Source organism: Urocitellus parryii, chromosome 5 (assembly GCF_045843805.1).
Source record: "Urocitellus parryii isolate mUroPar1 chromosome 5, mUroPar1.hap1, whole genome shotgun sequence".
In the NCBI taxonomy this organism is placed as follows: domain Eukaryota; kingdom Metazoa; phylum Chordata; class Mammalia; order Rodentia; family Sciuridae; genus Urocitellus; species Urocitellus parryii.
Window position 1 is genome coordinate 200446185 of NC_135535.1, and position 17629 is coordinate 200463813.

Here is a 17629-nt window from a genome sequence, read left to right on the forward strand (position 1 = left end):
CCACAGTAAGCCCTGAGGACCATGTAGCCTCCCACACCTGCAAAATAGTTTCCACACCTGCTACCTGACCAGGATTTCCCATCTCCACAGAAGGTGGGATCTCAGTGCCCATTTCATAGGTGACAAGACTGAGGCTCTAAGGAGCCAGGCTCAGCTGGTGCTATCAGTGGGGAGCAAGGAGCAGAACCAGGCCTCTTACATGCCCCAGGCCCCTGGAGAGAGGTCTCTTTGGGGTGCTGTGCCTGGAGAAGCGGGGTGTCCTGGAGCCTGCTGGTCCTCTGTGGATGGGCCCAGAGCCATGCCAGTCTCAGGGCCCCGCCCACACTGAGCTCCTGCTGCGGACTGCCCACACCCACCTGCTCTCTGAACTGGGACTTGCAGAGGTCCAGACTGCAGGGGAACCTGGTATCCACAGGCAGAAAGGGGAGGGACACATTCCTTCCTGCAGGGCAAGATGTAGCCACGACCCTGCCTGTGGTGAGACAAAGGCAGCTGGTGCTCTCAGTGGGCGTCTCCTGGGTCTTTGGGTCGGTCCTGGACTCTGAGGACTCTGATGGGCTCCATCTCCAGACATTTGCCCTTTTTTTTTTTCTCTGAAGGGAAAAAATAAACCACCTCCAAAAACTAACCAGGCAGGGCAGGGAGCTGCTTCCCAAATTGCTTTGTAATTTTTTCCCCTTAAGCAAATTGTTGCAAAATGTCAGGAGAATCTCATATTTTTCCCATGAAGCAATCCCAGAATCAGGCCAGCACATTTTAAACTTTGCGACCTCAGCCTTCCAGAAAGCCCATTAGGGCATTTTATGAGGCAGGTCGGCCAGCGCCCAGCCAGATCCCGGCATCCTTTTGCATCTTTGTGTTTTACTCCTAAAAAGTACAGTTCACCCACGGCACGTCCTGCCTGGCCTCTCCCGGGTCCTGTGCCCACCCTGAGAGGCAGACGAGGGTCACATCTTCATGGGACAGAGGGAAAACTGAGAGCTCATGTGCCTCGCCATTGTGGCTGAGGTGGACCAAGCTCCCACACAGCTGTCCCGAGGCCCGCTGACCCTGCTGTCCCCCACAGGCCACATCAGGATCTCAGACTTGGGGCTGGCTGTGAAGATCCCTGAGGGAGACCTGATCCGCGGCCGGGTGGGCACGGTCGGCTACATGGGTGAGTGTGGCCCTGCTCCTGTCGCATGCTGACCCTTCCCTTGGGCCCCCCAACCACAGTGCACCACTGGTCAGAGGTAGTCAAGGCCCCCGCTGACTCCTTGGTGGACCCTAGCCAGCCAAGATGGCACATGGGACCCTAGAAGAGCTCTCTGCAGCCCCTACCCCATTCTGGGGGATCGGTGGCCAGAGCCTGGCACTCAGCACTGCTAAGGAGGCCTCATGGAAGTAGAGGTCTGGGGTGGGGGCAGGCAGATGGCCCCTCTGAAAGGAGGAAAGTCATTAGGAAGGGTCCAAAATGAGTCCACTGTGTCACCAAACATGATTCTAATTAGACACCTGCCCTGCCCCCCTCAGTCCGCCCCAAGACCAATGTCCCAGGGGCTTTAGGGAAGTGACCTGGAACTAAACCCAGGCCCCCAAAGCCCTGCTTCCAAATGGGGCCTCCCCCAGCTTTCCTCTGATGCCTTGCAGACACGCCCCACTCACCCTGGGACATGTGACCATGCGAGCTCTGGAGCCAGGCACCTCATTGCCCTCCACCCAGGCTGTGCCTGTGGGATTCAGTGCTTGGTCTCTGGTGCTGAAGAGTCCTTTGCAGACTGCATGATATTTGGCAATCTGAGGGCACGTTCCTGTGTGAATGTGCGCGTGCCCATGTGAATGTGCGCATGCCCGTGTGGATGCTCACAGACAGGTAGATGATGGTGGATGATGGATAAGCCTCTCTGCATCCCTGCTTACATGTTCGCTTCTGCATTTACATCATCTCCTTTTGCACAGGGTGTTGCACATTTCGTGTGCAACGCTGTTGTGCACCCAGTGCATGTGTGCATGCATTCACACATGACGTGTGACTGTCTTTCTTGTGCTTCTATGGTGAATCTAGAGTTCATTCTGTCAAAGGGGTAGGAAAGACATAGTGGGAGGTTGTTTGAATTCCAGATCAATTTAAAATCTTCAACTTGGGTGGACACACCCTTATTTGCTGCCACAAGTATGTATAAGCACCTACTGCATGTCACTGGGGACACAGCAGTGGAAAAGGCAGTGAGTGCGTGTTCTGGTGGGGACACCTCAAGGGAGCAGGACCTCTCAGTTCTGGTGCTCAATCAGAACCCTTGATGGTGCAGAGCAGGCACCCTGGAGGAGCTGAGGTTTCTAGCAGCTGGCCCAGGGGCTGGAGGAGGGGATGTCCCAGCTGAGACACTCCAGGTCACCCACCAGCAATGCTACTCCAGGGTGCAGGAACCTCCTCTGAGGTGAGGAGCAGCTCTGGCCAATATGGCTGGGCAGTCCTGCTGCTGCTAGCTCTTACCCCTCCTGCCCTTTTCTTCTGCCTCCAGCTCCAGAGGTTCTGAACAACCAGCGATATGGCCTGAGCCCTGACTACTGGGGCCTGGGATGTCTCATCTATGAGATGATCGAGGGCCAGTCGCCGTTCCGTGGTCGCAAGGAGAAGGTGAAGCGGGAAGAGGTGGACCGCCGGGTCCTGGAGACAGAGGAGGTGTACTCCCACAAGTTCTCCGAGGAGGCCAAGTCCATCTGCAAGATGGTAAGTCCCAGTGAGCCCAAGGTGTCCAGGGGTGGCTCTCCCACCAGCCCCCAGCCTTCCCCAGAAGGGACATGTGTCAGGGCGTGCTAGGCTGCGGGTGGAGCAGACCCAGGCCCAGGTGCTTGTGCTCTTTGCCGAGGACCACGGTGGTGAGCGAAGGCCTCAGGAGAAGCCTGGGGTTGAGGGCACCATGCAGGCCAAGGGGAAGTGAGACACCCTCACTCCCACACCCAGCTCTCCGGGCAAGTCAGCTGCTCCCTCAGCTCTGGACCCCAAGGTGCTGACTGGAGTCTGCAGGAGGGCAGTGACGTTTTCAGTCTGAGTACTTTACAGTTTTCCATCCCCTCGGTGGAGTGCAGGTGACACGGGCTTGGGTTCTACATGACGGCAGCTGGGATAACGGGATGTGACCCACTCTGAGCAGGACACACATGGGAGAGGTTTGCACACACTGGGGGACTGGGTCAGCCAGAGAGAGGAAGGGGAAAGGCGCCACGAAAGTGGGAGAGCTGAAGGTGGGGTCCACCCTGGGCTACAGCCTAGGTGGGCCCCACTCTGGGGTTGGCCCTCAGGCCCTTCTTTGGCTCTGTAGGGAGATGGCCACTTCCTATTTCTACCTGGCTCTTGAGCTCCCAAGTCACAATGAGAGGCAGCTGAATGTCCAGGGCCTGAATGCCCAGCTCTGCCCACCTGCAAGCCCACAGACTTCCTGTCCTTGGTGTCCCACTGCACCTGGGGGTGTGGACTGAGTCCCCTCTTCCTTCCTCTCTGAATCCACGTGGCCTTGGGGCAGATTCAGTGCCTGTATCAACAGCCCGGCTGGAGGTTAGGGAAGAGCTGGCCTAGAAAGCCAGTGACAAACCCCCAAGGGTCCGCTTCCAGGAACCTCAGGCTGAACTGCTAGTGGCCCAGGAACCAAGGGGCTTGGCTCACCCAGCCCTGCAGGCCCCTCAGCTACAGCCATCCACGCTCAGCCCAGCCCCTTCTCTTACCAGCTTCATTTATGGCTTCGAGCAGTGGGAAGAAGGATTTGGGGCTGGATCCGTCATCTGACCACAACCAAAAGAAGTGGAACTAAGGATGAGAGGGACCCTTGGGAAGGAACACTGTGTACCAGGCAGCACACACCCAAACCCTGTAGCTTGCTGGCCAACTGTGTGTGCTAAGAGGCCCCCAAGAGACTCAGGTAGTCATTGCAGCCAGAGTTGGGGTTGGGGACAAGAGGAACAAGGCAGAAAAGGTCAGATGGATGGAAACAGGGGCGTGGACAATGCTTGGTTGTGCCATGGGGAGGAATCTATGCCACACGACCAGCCTGGACATGGCTGTAGAAGAGGGAGTTGGACAGCTGTGGTCAGAGCGTCATTGAATGTCGCAGGTCAGGGTCATAAATTCAGAGAATGAAGTTTTCATCAACAGGGACATGGTGCATGCTAAAGGATAAGAGGCAGAGTGGACCCCTACTCCCACCTCTGCACCCTCAAACATCCTCTCTAGCTTTGAGCTGGGATATCCTCCAGCAACCAGCAAGACAGATGTCCCTCTGCTGCCCCCTTGTGGCCATCGAGAGAAAGTAGTGGCTGTGGCTGAGCTGACTGCTCCAATGAACCAGGCCTGGGGGTACAAAGTGACTCTCCCATGGAAGAACTGCCAGAGGACTCTGGCCTTGTCTTCTCTCCTGGGATCTTAGGACTCTTGTCTTCAACCTCCTCCTCACCCTCCTCACAGGCTGCCTCTGAGGCCTGTGCTCTCCAACTGGCTCAAGGTACCGCCGGGCTTGACTTGCAGGAAGACCCTGGAGGCCTGGGTCTATGGGGCGGCTCCTGGGCTCAGACAGCTCCAACCTTCCTGCCTAAGATGGCTGCTCCACAAGCAGCAAGGGAGCAGGTCTCAGGCCTCAGGCCTTCCCCATTCCATCTTGGCAGCCACAGGACCTGGCAGCCCTGACCCCTGAGGTCCAGAAGTTAATGCATCTTGTTGTTCTGTCCCTTGGGTCCAGACCCTAGGCCCAGGCCTCAGTGTCCACCTTCTTAGGCCCCTGCTGAGTTCCAGCCCTGGACCTTCCCTGCCCTCCACCTGCCCTCCACCTGCCCTTCCTCCTGCCCTCCAGGAGGCCTGCTCTCTACCTGCCCCACCCACCCAGCTCACACCCTCTCCCCCTCTGATGTACACCTGAGATCGTGTTGCAGACTGGCAGCATGTAGGAGGGTGTTTTGTTCAGCCTGGATGGAATGTTTTAGAAAGAATTGAATAGTGGATTAATTGCCAGGATTTAAAAGCAAGGAGATTTCACATAAAAACCTGAGTTTCTGGCACCTCTTCAAAAAGCAGCAGAAGCCCTGGGCCCTGGCTGACATTCCTGCCTGACAGAAGCCGAGGTGCAGCCTATCAGGCTTGCCCCCAACTCCAGTCCACCCCTCACCTTTAGTGCTCTGGTTTATGCCACCAGTCTGGCCAGCCCCTGCAAGCTCTGGGGGCTGCGGCAGCACATCCAGCCGCTACACGGGGAGCCTTGCCTTTCTTGGAACATGTAGAGCAAATCCCACTCCCTTACACATAGAGGAGAGAAGCCAAGGTGTGGGTAACAGGCCTGAGCCACCAGCCTGGAAGTCAGAGGAACAGAGTGACACCTATAGGGCCTAAAAGTGCTTAATCCTTACAAGGATGTCACCTGGTGCTTGCCCTGCTGCCACGTTTGGCTATTCTGTTTGGGGAACACATTCCCTTTTATCCGTGAACTTCAGGAGGCCAGCGCTGGGGTCGGAACACCTGGGAGGGCTCAGAGATATAGGTGGGAGAGAGAGTGTGACAGGGACCACAGACGTCCCTCCACTCCTCTGCCCTCTGGCCTCTGGCACAAGGAGAGGCCCAACCGCATGCCTCATGGTCATTTGTCACAGCTGCTCACCAAAGACGCCAAGCAGAGGCTGGGCTGCCAGGAGGAGGGTGCGGCCGAGGTCAAGAGGCACCCATTCTTCAGGAACATGAACTTCAAGCGCTTGGAGGCCGGGATGTTGGACCCTCCCTTCATTCCAGATGTGAGTAGCCTCCCCAGCCCCCAGCAGGCCCGTGCCCAGGGCCATTCTCTTTCACTGCCCCCATGTTGGCAGAGCATGGGTCATGCTGCTGTCCCTTCCCTCTGGCTACTTCCTGCCAATGCTGCAAATGAACTTCGTGCCCGGTGATTCAGGTGGGGTGTGGGCCTGGGAGCCCCACACTGGGCATCCAAAGACTTGGGTACTTGGACTGAGGGACCTGGATAAGTCCCTCCTAAGCTTTAGTTTCCTCGCCTAATGAGGCCCATGTTGCCTCTCCTCCAAACTGCCAGGGACGGCTAACAGTGAAATGAACTGAATGGAGAGGGTTTTCAAGAGCATGGTAGGCTAGCACGCACTGAGCACCTACTGTTTATGCCAGGTTCTGGGCCAGGCACGGCCAGCTCAAATTACAAGGAGGCCTCTCTCCTTCATGAGGTCCTAAGTCAGGGTGTGAGGCAGCACTTCAGTTAAATTAGGCAGGATCCAGTCCCTGAAGCCCAGGCTCACGCTCAGCTGGGCTAGAGGCTCGAGGGACCTGGCTCTGGCAGGGGCAGAACAGGCTGAGGCTGCCGCTCCAGGGCCTGAACTCTGTCGAATCAAGAGATCGAAAGTCCGAAAGATCTGCTGCCGCCTCTGTTCCTTTGCAGTCCCCAGAGACTGGGACAACATCCCAGGTGGGGCATGGAGGCTACACCTGGGACCCTGAGACAGTGGGCTGGCTTCCTGCATCCTGTGAGAGCTGAGTATGCATCCTCTTCCCAACTCAGTGCTCAGCCACTTCAGGTTGGCCACTTGTAGCAGAGGGGTGAGAATATTTGCACCACTGCCATCGGCAACAAATACAAATCAGAGCCTTGCCGTCCATCCCCCTGCCCCAGCACCACCCTGTGCGGAGGAAGGTGGGGCCAGCCTTGGAACTCCAGCATTCCCTGGAGATGGGGACGCCCTGGTCATCTGGGAAGGGCAGGAGGGCAGCAGCAGTCTTGAGAAACAGGGCCCAGCTGGGTGTTAAACAGTGGCCATGGCAGCCACCGCTGACCCCATCTGGCCAGTTATGGAGGAAGAAGGGAGCCATTGAGCATGTAGAGTAAAAGTCACCGAGTGCTACAAACTTAGCCCAGCCTAGCTAGTGTCAGCAGGTAGTGGAGAGAGTCCCAGTTATAGCTCTCAATCCTGGTTGTCCATCTGGGGCAGGGGACATGACAAACGCTGATCTTAGACCTGGTCCTCAAGGAATCTGGGACCAGGCCTGGGCCTTAGGGTTTTCAAAACCTCTTCAGGTGATTCTAACATGCAGCTGGGGTTTAGAGTGACTGTGCTATAGGAAAGGCCACCAGCCAGGAGTTAGTGGCTTATAGTTTTTAACATTGAGGTCTCTGGGTACAGCTACAACTCAGTATCCCTGGAAACCACCCAGAGTGGTTGCAAGGACATGACAGTTGTGTTATTCGGTTAATGTCCCAAGTTGCAGGAGAGGTGGACACCCAGGCTGGGTCTGGGGCAAAGGTTTGGAACCATCCCCCACCCCAGGTTGTTGCTATGGTGATGAGATGAGATCAGACATAACAACCTCCCGGCATGCTCCAGGCCTTGTGCCAGACCCTGGGGGACCCATGGTGAACAGAACACTGGGTTGTTTCTCTCTGGGCACTCTCCGTCTCAGAGGAAACGTGTCAGCAAGCACCCCCTAAGTGAAAGTGGGAATAGAGTAGTGAGAGCAGAGAACGGGACCCGGGAGGAGGAGATGGTGTCGTGAAGGCTTTTGCATGGAGCTGGCCAGGCAGTGCCAGAAGAGCCTTCCAGCTGGTGGAAGGTGGCATCTCTGATAATCAGGGTGACCAGTCATCCAGGTTTGCCCAGAACTGTCTTGTTTTTAGCACTGAAAGTCCTGTGTCCTGAGCAAACAGGGATGGTTGGTCCCCCTGACTGTGACCCTTCCTGCCGGGTTGCAGAGCACCTCAGGCTGTCATGAGGAGATGAGATCACCCATTGGATGTGTCTATCCCTCCCCAGGTCCACAGCACCCTGTGGACCCTGTGGTCCATGGCCCCTGCTCTGGGCAGCCAAGGCCCCAGGCCTACCAGCCAACTGGGAGGTGAGCAGAAGTTACAGGTCCCTGTGAGCTGGGAACTTTGTCTCCAGGGCTGGCCTGTCCTCCACCCCAGCTTCCTTTCCTGCTTCTTCCTACACCACCTTCAGACTGCGGCCACATTCATAACCCTCAGGGCCATTGCTGACTCTATCTTTTTCACTTCACTTGACTTTTTAATAAATGTATTCCAAAAGGAAACTTCTCCAAGAAGTCATAGCCATGAGATGGTAAATTTTGGCAAGTTAGATAAATTTCTATGCCAGAACAGATTTTTTAAAAATACACTTTTTGAAAAATATCCATCTCCATGTCTCCCAGGGCCAGCTTCAGGGGCTGGACACGAGCAGTCACACTGGCCCACTTGGCTCAAAGCCCCGCTGTTGCTGTCTTGAAATTCTGAATACATTTTGAGCACAGGACCCTGTGCTTCCTTGCACACTGGACCCTGCACATGATACTGCCATGTTCCACGGTGGCATGCACCCTTGGCCTTGGAAGTAGAGGAGGCAAATCACAGCTGTGAAGCTGGACGCCCCCTACCCCATCGTTGCCCACGCACAGTTTGGCCCAGCGATTTGCTGCACTGGGGACTGAGTGGCCTCCAAGCCTCCTACTTGTTCCTTGAGCAGCAGTTAGGACTGGAGGCCCCAGAAAGTACCCAGTCCTGAGACCAGTGCTAGAGTCCTCTGAGTGATTGCTGCCCACGCCAAGCCCGCACGCCAATGCCGATTCATGACCTTCGAATTAGCCAGTGTCTGTGCTGGGCCCTCGGCAGTCCTGGGGAGCCTGTTTCTGCCCTCCAGCTACAGGCCCATTGCCAGGTCTGGGGGGCATTCTGTACCCACCCCCCGCAGTCATCTATAAAGCCCCCGTCTCCACACCCCAGGCTCCTAGAGCCCCGGGAAGCCACCTCCAGTAACCGATGAGTCCAGCCAGATTCGTTTCTGGCAGCCCTGGCGTGGAGCAGGCCCCCTGCTCTTAATTGACGGGCTGGTGAGGTTAAAAACCTTCTGTCATGATCACAGCAGCGCACACTCACGGTGCTCGGCATTACCAGAAGCTCGATGGCCCTGGGCTTCTGTTGTCCCCCTATTTGCAGGTGAATAAACTGAGGGCATATGTGACTTCTCCAAAGTTTTTAAGCACCGCAGCTGGGAGTATGGCCCAAGTCTGTCTGGCCACCGGGTCTAGGTGCTAATCCATAGCCCTCACTGCCCCTTAACATGAGAAGGGGCTGGGAGCTATTCCTGCCAGAGCTGTGCCCGTCACCCCCAGGACATCCTTCATCTGCAACTTGGTCACCTGAGGGAGGCAAACTCCCACATAGGCCCCTGCTCTGGTCCAGAGTCCCCAGCACTCCTTCTTTCCATGGAGCAGTGGACCAGAGGCCCCAAACTGTCCAGTGCAAGCTCTCATCCAACAGAGGTGACACTGGAAACGCTGCCACCTTCCCAATGCTGTGATCTTCAGGATAACTGACATGGCTAAGGGAGTGTGGGGAGGCCAGAGGTGCCAAGGACCATGAGCATAGAGACAGGCGGTGCCCCCTCCCCGTTCAGCCCAGCCTCGACCGTGGGGTGAACTCTGGCATGTGTCAGGAAGCAATGGCAGGAAGGAGCCCTGCCCAGAGCAGCTAGACACCCAGCTGTTGTTTCATCTTGGCTGGGTCCCCTTGGTGGCTCAGAGAGAGCAGGGCAGGTTTGGGGGAGCCCCAGGAAGAAGCCCCCCTGCTCCCCATCAAAATCCCAAGGCCTGGCTCAGGGACTCATAAGCCAAAGCAGGGCACATGTGCAGCAAGCCCTCTGCCTCCTCAGCCGCGGGCCGTGTACTGTAAGGACGTGCTGGACATCGAGCAGTTCTCCACCGTGAAAGGCGTCAACCTGGACCACACGGACGATGACTTCTACTCCAAGTTCTCCACAGGCTCCGTGTCCATCCCGTGGCAAAACGAGGTGAGCAGAGTGGGAGGGAGGGCCTCGTTCTGGGAGGGAGGGGTGGTCAGCGGCCAGGACACTGCTGAGAGCAGGGTGAGACAGGGACAGAAATGTGGCTGCTGGGTGTGCCCCAGGGACAGTCTCTGGGGCTTGGGCCAGGGCCACGGTGCAGGGTGGGATTCAGAAGCCAGCCAGATGGGCTGCGAGCAAACAGAGGCAGGAGCACGGGCCTCCCGGAGAGGTTTGGCTGGGAGGGGAGACGAAAACAGCAGTCGCAGAGGCAGGACAGAGAGGCGACGGGGAGGTGGGTTTGGTGGAAGAAGATGAGCGAGCTCCTGTTCTCACTGGGGTCCGAACAAGGCTGCACCCACCCCTGGGCGAGCCACAGGGGAGCCTCATCGGGGTCCAGGAGGCAGAGGGCAGGCGGGTCAGGGACGATAAGGCCCGGGTAACAGGCCATGTCCCTGCTGGCCTCTCCAGATGATAGAAACAGAATGCTTTAAGGAGCTGAATGTGTTTGGACCCGACGGTACCCTCTCACCAGACCTAAACAGAACTCAGCCTCCAGAACCACCAAAGAAAGGCCTGCTCCAGAGGCTCTTCCGGCGTCAGGTGAGATCCGGCTGCCAACCCTGCCTCAGCGCGGACCCCGGCCCACATCTGTGTAAAGCAGCAAGACCAGAGCTGCAGAAGGGACCCCAGGGCAGAAGGGGTGGGCATCCCCAGTCTACCTGACGTCGGGGTCTTTCCCTCCACACTCGGCGTTTGGGGCTGGTTCCCTGTGGCGGGCTGTACTGTCCACTGAGGGACAGCAAGCAGCAGCCCTGGCCTCCGCCGTGAGATGCAGCAGCACCTCTTTCCCCCGAGCTGTGACAGTAGAAAATGTCTGCAGACATTGCCAAGTGTCCCCCGGGGGACAAAATTACCCCAGGTTGAGAGCCACTGCCCCCTATGGCCCGGGTAGGACTCAACTGTGTAGATGAAGATGAACAGAGAAAGGGCAGGGAGACTGGCGTTGGGGTGATCCCTGCAGAACCTCATGGCTCCTGGGGCAGACCCCCCTTCATCACTGAATGGGTCCCCTGCAGCTGGCAGCCAGAGGAGACCCATCCTGGGGGAAAACATTCACCCCTCACAGCCAGTCCCTGGAGTAACGGTTGACATAGACCAAATGGGAAATGCCACAGCGGGGAGGCAGACCCAGACGACTGAGAGCCTGGGGCCCACACCCTGTGACCCTAGTGGCAACCAAAGAGTGCCCCTTCTTGGCCTGGCCCTTCCAGAAGATGCTTACCCTGGGAGCCTCCCCCAGTCTGGCTTCTCCCCTCCTCTCCCTCCTCCTCCCCAGGAGGATAAAGAAGAGGCAGGTGGAGTTCTAGCCTCCTGGCCCGGAATCTACCCCCGCCCCCCTGCTTTGATTGCAGGGGTGAGGGTGGCTTTTGGGGAGCTCCACTGTGGACCAGGCCACTGGGCTGGGCCCTTTCCCAGGGCTTCTCCCATTAATATCCACCAAACCCCAGACTGTTCATTTCAGCAACACGTCTTGGGCACCTCCTGCGCGCCAGGCTGAGCGCAAGCGTGTGGGAGGCCTCGCTGCTCTTGGGCATCCTAGTGAACTGTGAGCCCAGGCTTGTGCTGCCATGACCCCATTTCACAGAGTAGAGCACTGAGGCTGAGCGATTAAAGAACTTGCCCAAGCTCACACATCTGGTGAGCCCTGGGAAGGAGCTGGAGGAGAGCAGGAGAGGGGACATACACAGGCTGAGGCCCCGAGCTTACCATTTTATCTAAAACTCCATGTAAGATTTACATCCCATTCTATAATACACTTATGTTTGCATAATGTAAAAATATAACTTTTAAGTTGTTCCATCAATCGAAACCAAAGTTCCAGAAAGAAATGACCTGTCCCCTCACCCAGGCAGCTGAGCTCCCAGGAGTTGTCTAGAAAGCAGTCGCTGTGGAGTCTCGGGGCTCCTGTTAGAAGGCTCCCTGGCATTTATTGGTTAGGTGGCAGCTTTTTGAACCTCTCCCAGCCTCAGTTTGACCACCTAAAAAATCAACATGCCTGCTGCCAGGAGTTGCAGAGGACGGAGTCGGGTGGAGGAGGGGGATGGCACCCCCAGCACAGTGCCCAGCTCTGGCCCCTGTGAGGCTGATGCTCCTCATCTCTCCCTCTCTGCCCTGCCACTTGAGGGGCCCAGAACCCATAGGGATGCCGGGAGGTGCCAGGCTGATGATGAGCAGCCCAGCATTTGGGGGCCAGGCACTTCCTGGAGCCTTTGCATACATGGCCTCCGTTCATTCTTCCAACAACTCCACGAAGCCCTCATTCCTCATTGCAGGCCAGGAAACCAAGGGATTAAAGAAACTGCAGGAGGTCAACTAAGAGGTGGTCAGATCCCAACCCCAGCAGTCAAATTCCAGGTCTGTAGGCTTAGCCAACACAGATGTCACAGGAGGGGCCCTTTCTCCCTGAGTCAGGGTTCCCTTAATTCCAAGGTTCTTCCCAGGCAGCCTCAAGGTTGGCCTCTGGCCCAGGTCTGCAGGGGAGAATGCAAAAGGCCACAGAAAGCAAGAGAAGTGGGTTGGAGCAGCCCCTGCACCCTGTCCCCTCTTCCAGAGCCCCACAGATGTGTCAGCGCCAGGGTTTGACTTCAGGGAGGACTGACACATGCTCTCTCTCCCCCTCTCCCCCAGCATCAGAACAATTCCAAGAGTTCGTCCAATTCCAAGACCAGTTATAACCACCACATCAATTCAAACCACGTCAGTTCAAACTCCACTGGAAGCAGCTAGTTTTGGCGTTGGCCTTGAAGTCCACAGTGGAACCAGCCCAGACCCTTCTCCTTGGAAGCAGAACTTGTGGCCAGTGGGGCTTCCCCTCTGGCTGGGAGGCCAGGGGAGCCCCCAGGAGCCAGGGAAGGGACCGTCCACCTCCTCAAAGAGCCTCGAGGTTTCTCAAAGAAATTTCCACTCAGGTCTGTTTTTTCAAGGCGGCCCCAAGCTGGGGTGGATTGGATTTGCCCTCGTTGAACATTGCAATAGAAACCCAATGGGATACGGCAACTTGCACGTATTTTAATAGGCGTCCTAACTAGAACTGAATTTTTGTCTTTATTATTTTTAAAGAAAAGTTTTGTAAATTTCTCTATTGTCTCAGTTTACATTTTGTATATTTGTATTTAAATGAAAGTCCAGACTTTGAGGTGTAGATTTTTTCTGTGCAGCCACTATTAAGCCATGTGTTTTAAGACATTTTAGAAGGGGGGGGGTTACCAAAAAAAAATGTGACTCCAGACTTCCAGAGACTCAGATGAGAAAATGTTTTTATTAAATGTAGAAAATGTTTCACCTTTCACCTTTAAAGGGTTGGTTGCATTTACCTACATCCCTCTCTAACCTTTCCTCATGGTGGCTCACACTTCTATTGGCTTGTTATGATCTGAATCAAGTGCTCAAGACCCACTTGGAATTCCCCTGAGAATGTCCTCTCTGGGACTGTGCAGCCAGCCCTACAGGGGCTCAGCTGCCATTGCTGCCTCCCTACTGCCCCCTCTTCCTTCTGCAGGGTGCCCGCTCTGCACAGAAGATTGCCTACAGCCCAGTGGGCTCCGGGCCTCTTTCTGCAAGGTCCCAGCTGCTAAAGCCAGTAGTTTCCAAGAGGTTTGTGCTGTGTTTGGGGATTTCTGTCATATAGTATTTCTAAAAGAAGCATAGTAACAGGAAGGACTAGGCATGGAATCTCGAGTGTTCCAAACCCTCAGGACATGGGGAACATCAGGAGGTGAGATCCAGTGGGTCATTCTCAGCCTTTGTGTCTGCAGAGGGGAGGGAAGCTCACCCAGGGCTCAGAACATTCCTGAAGTGTCTACCAAGTCTTGAGTCTGGGCATCTTCACCAGGCCCCCACAAATTGACCACTGTGGCATGGATGAGGTTATCTCTCCAGGCAAACGGCATGTCCCAGGACAGACTGGGCCACCAAGAAAACTCAAGACAATCTCACTGTCACTTCCTGCAGGAGAGTGGGGTGGAGGCAAGGTCTAAGCAGGCATCTCAGTTTCAGGCACAAGTAGACCCTGGAGGCGCAGGAGCTCTCCAGACCAGGGGCCTCTGAAAGCATCCCTGGACCCTTGTAGCCTGGCTGTCCAGCCTGGGGAGCTGGACATGCCCTGCTACCTCAAAGGTGACAAAGAGCAGATCTGCCCTCAGCTCCCCTCCAGGACAGGGCGAGTGGCTGGCCTATGGCTCCCCTGCCTGGCCTAGCCCTGCTTTCCATTCTGTCTCAGAACTGGTCAGCCACCAGCAGCTGCCAGGGTGTCTCATGGGGGGGGTGGATGCTGCCTGCCTCAGTGGTGCCTTCTGTTAAAATGCAGATTCCCAGGCTCTGCCCCTGGGAACCTTGAGTGGGACCCAGGAATCTGCATCTTCTAAAGGCTCACCAGGTTATTCTGATGATCCTGGAGTAGGAGAACCAGCACCTTAGGCTACCAGTCACCAATGTGACTGTCCCAAACAGGTGAGCCAGCAGCTTTGGGACTCGAACTCGTAAGGAGGAGCATTATGGGTACGTCGGCCCCATTTCCAAGCTCTCCCAGCAAACCTCAGTGGGAATCCCCAGACATGCTGCTAGAAAAGGGTCTGGGCTTTGGTCATTTTAGAAGCAAATGGAGAAAATAAATAGCCGGACGCCTCTCAAATACCCTACCGTACAGTATTATCTTCCAGAGCAGCCCAGGAGGCTGCGCCAAGTAAAGCCAACACAGACAGCTGCATTCGGGTTCCGCCAGGAGGGGGGCGCTCTCGGGTCAGTTTTTCAAGATCCTCAAGCTCTTGCAGATGCTCCTTAAGGAAAAGGCCATCATCCTCCTGGGTCGGTCACCAGCCCCAGCCACCACCCAGCCTCCTGCCTAGAAGGTTTCTTCCTTTCGCCCCGTTCGCAGCCACTCTACCCCTGTCAGATGGCTCAGTGCTGATGGCTCTTCATGCCTCAAAGCCAAGGTCCTGTCCATATGCAGCAGAGAACCCAGGGAGGGGAAAGACGCCATGCCTGGCTACCAGGGTTCCACATCGTAGAAGTGCCAGCGGTCCGAAACACGGGACTCGGCACTGACTCAGGACCACTTGTCTTCCTTCCTGGTCGTCACCTGTCCCTGCAAGTGCCAGGAGAGGTGGGGGCAGTCATGAGGCCTGTTCGTCATCCATGCCTTCTTAACAACAGAGCAGATCTTGAGAACAGTGCCTGAACCCAGCCCTTCTCCCCAAGGAGGCCCAGTCCCTGTTCCTTCCCTGTCTGGCTCCTCTTCCAGTCTTGGTTTTTATACTTTTTTTGGGGGGGAGGTGGGTACTGGGATTGAACCCAGGGGTGCTCTACCACTGAGCTACGTCCCCAGCCCCTTTTATTTTATTTTCAGAGAGAGTCTCACTAAGTTACCCAGGCTGGCTTCGAACTTGCCATTCTCCTGCCTCAGCCTGCCAAGCCCTGGAATTAAGGGCACACACTAGTGTGCCCAGCACTACAGCTGCATTTTTAAAAGATATTTTTAAATTAAAACCAAACGAGCCCTCCTTCCCATTGCCTGTTGGGAGATGGCGGGTTGGATGGTGGCTGGATGTAATTCTCTTGTGCATTTGAGCTCTTCGCAAAAGAGCCTTTTCTTGCTCCAAGTGTAACATTTTTCTCACCAGATATTCACTGACTTTGTGCCTTTGGGGTGAGCCACAGGGTCTCACAGAAGCATCTCTGCTTCCACGGTTCAGGAGGCAGGCTGCTGTCCTCAGTGGACAGGGCAGTCTTAGCCTTGATCACCCTCACTGATGAGTGTTTGTCAAGCTTTTGGGTGTGGGGCTCCCAGAATGTTATGCAAAATTTCAAAAAGGCCCAATTCCCACCTTTGCAGAGGGTGCCATCCATCCCACATCTGCTAGTTCTTGCCTCTGAATTGCGGGGTTCCAGGGCTGCTCGCTTGCTGCTCGCTTGCACGGTGGCTGAGTGTTGTGTGTCTGCAGCAGCTGCAGGGCCTTGCTACTCTGCTGAAATGTATCACCATCTCAGAGGAGTGGAGCCCTGTGATATGCACATCTGACAGGTAGCCCTCCCCCCAGGAGGATGTTGGTGTGAGTTCTGGGGACATGCACATGAACACCCCTTTGCATCTGGAAGCACAAGTGAGAGGTGGATGCCTGTCCTGGAGCCCAGGCTGCCTCCAGAGGATGCTGAGGCCAGGAAGTTTCCATGCCTCTCCAAGGAGCCCAGCTTCACTGTTGAATCCATCTTTTTCTTCCACATCCTCTCCTTTCCTAAGCCTCAAGTCATCAGTTCTACCTTCCCACCAATTTCTTGCTGAGCTGCTGACAATGCAGAGAAGGCACCACAGCCTCCTTCCCAAGCCTTGCCAATGGGAATAGTGGCTTCTTGGACCACGGGAAGTCTCCTTAGAGGAAGAAGGAATGCCAGTCTGAGTTGGCATTCACGGGTTTCTGTGTGCTTGCCTTCTGGCTGAATACTTATACCCTACTAAGGGCAACCTCTTCGGGTTGTCTCCTGAGTCATCAGAACTGATGCCCTGGGAATGAACCCTCTAACTTCTAAGCCTTTGCTATGGAAAGATCGTGAGTACGAAATCCTGTGCATTGGGAAGCCACACAGCTGTGTGAGTTCGTGGACAGCAGAGAGCTAACTTCTTCCAGGTCACAGCGGACCCCAATTGGGAAGCCTCACCCCCCAAGGCAACTTCTGCACCTGTTTGCACAAGCAGCCACTTAGCTATTGAAGCTCAGGCTGAACCCTGCAGGCGCACGGGGGACGGGGCGCTCCTCTGGCCTAAACTTAAAGTCTTGTGCCAGACCAGTGATTTAAAACATGGGAAAAGCTAGCTCTCTCCAGGAGGGAAGGAAGACACTCCCCCCAAAGAAGAAGAACCTTGCTGTCTTTCCCCAGTCAATTTAGAAGTTGTTTTTGTATTAGGCCAAAAATAAATGTTCTCAATTAGAAGAGCTTCATGGCTATTGGCATTGTTAAAATAATAATCATCATTCTAGTCTCTAAAGGTATTTTTTTCTGGAGATTTTATTGTTGATGGGTGAAAATGGCTCTGTTTTAGAGGTCATTCCTGAGGATAACTGCTTCTGTTCTGCTGCTCTGAAACTTTCATGTTCCGTCACATGTCACAGTGTTGCTGTGTCTATATCCAACCACTGTTGTTGTTGTGTGTGTGTGTGTGTGTGTTTTTTAAGAGAAATAAATTCCTCATTGAAAACAGTGCTGGGTTCCTTCCTCCGGCCGCGCTCTCACCCCGTTTCATCTGCAGGACATTGCCACAGGGTACCCGGGCCCACTGCTACAGCCTCGCCTCAGGTTGACAGCTCCACCCTCTGTGCGCAGGCCTAAGGATGCCATCTGAACTCACCAGGCCACCAGCTTCTGTATCCAAGCCCAGAAGGGCCCCAGCCTCTTGGCACCAACAGGGTGGCAAGAGTCTGGCCTTCACACCTGCCCAGAGGAGTCTCCTATGCAAGTGTAGGCCTGCTGGGCTGCGGGGGGGCTCTTGTGGCTGCTCAGCCTTCACATGGGGCAGCCATGGCCTTCTCTTTGGAACTGGACAGAAAGTGGGGCTGGTGGGCAGTGGGGTAGGACAGGAGGAGCAGCCATAGCTGGAAAGGGCCTTTCCTGGGACAGAGAAGGAACCAATAGCCAAAGGTTTACTGAGCATAGCAGACAAGTCTGGGGAGAACATGGAAAGGTATAGGAAAGACTCTGAGCTTGGCGTAGGAGCCCCATCAGGGATGGGGAGGACCTTCCCCAGCCTCACAGGGCCCCACCCTTTCCCTGGGACTTTCTCCTCCCACACCAA

At 55.5% G+C, this 17629-nt stretch overlaps 1 protein-coding gene across 3 annotated transcripts in view; it reads left to right on the forward strand.

The window, feature by feature from the left end:
• Grk5 (G protein-coupled receptor kinase 5) overlaps window positions 1–16998 on the forward strand; it is a 192152-nt gene extending 175154 nt beyond the window's left edge. For 2 of the 3 annotated variants that reach the window (XM_026384279.2, XM_026384281.2), the window contains 6 exons: window positions 1067–1156; window positions 2502–2710; window positions 5611–5748; window positions 9655–9792; window positions 10255–10386; window positions 12475–16998. In XM_026384279.2, the coding sequence (XP_026240064.1) occupies window positions 1067–1156; window positions 2502–2710; window positions 5611–5748; window positions 9655–9792; window positions 10255–10386; window positions 12475–12573 (806 nt within the window). In that variant the 3' untranslated portion in view covers window positions 12574–16998. The remainder of the gene's footprint in view (window positions 1–1066; window positions 1157–2501; window positions 2711–5610; window positions 5749–9654; window positions 9793–10254; window positions 10387–12474) is intronic. The other variant, XM_026384280.2, reaches the window with a different exon arrangement.
• The last annotated feature ends 631 nt before the right edge of the window (window positions 16999–17629 follow it).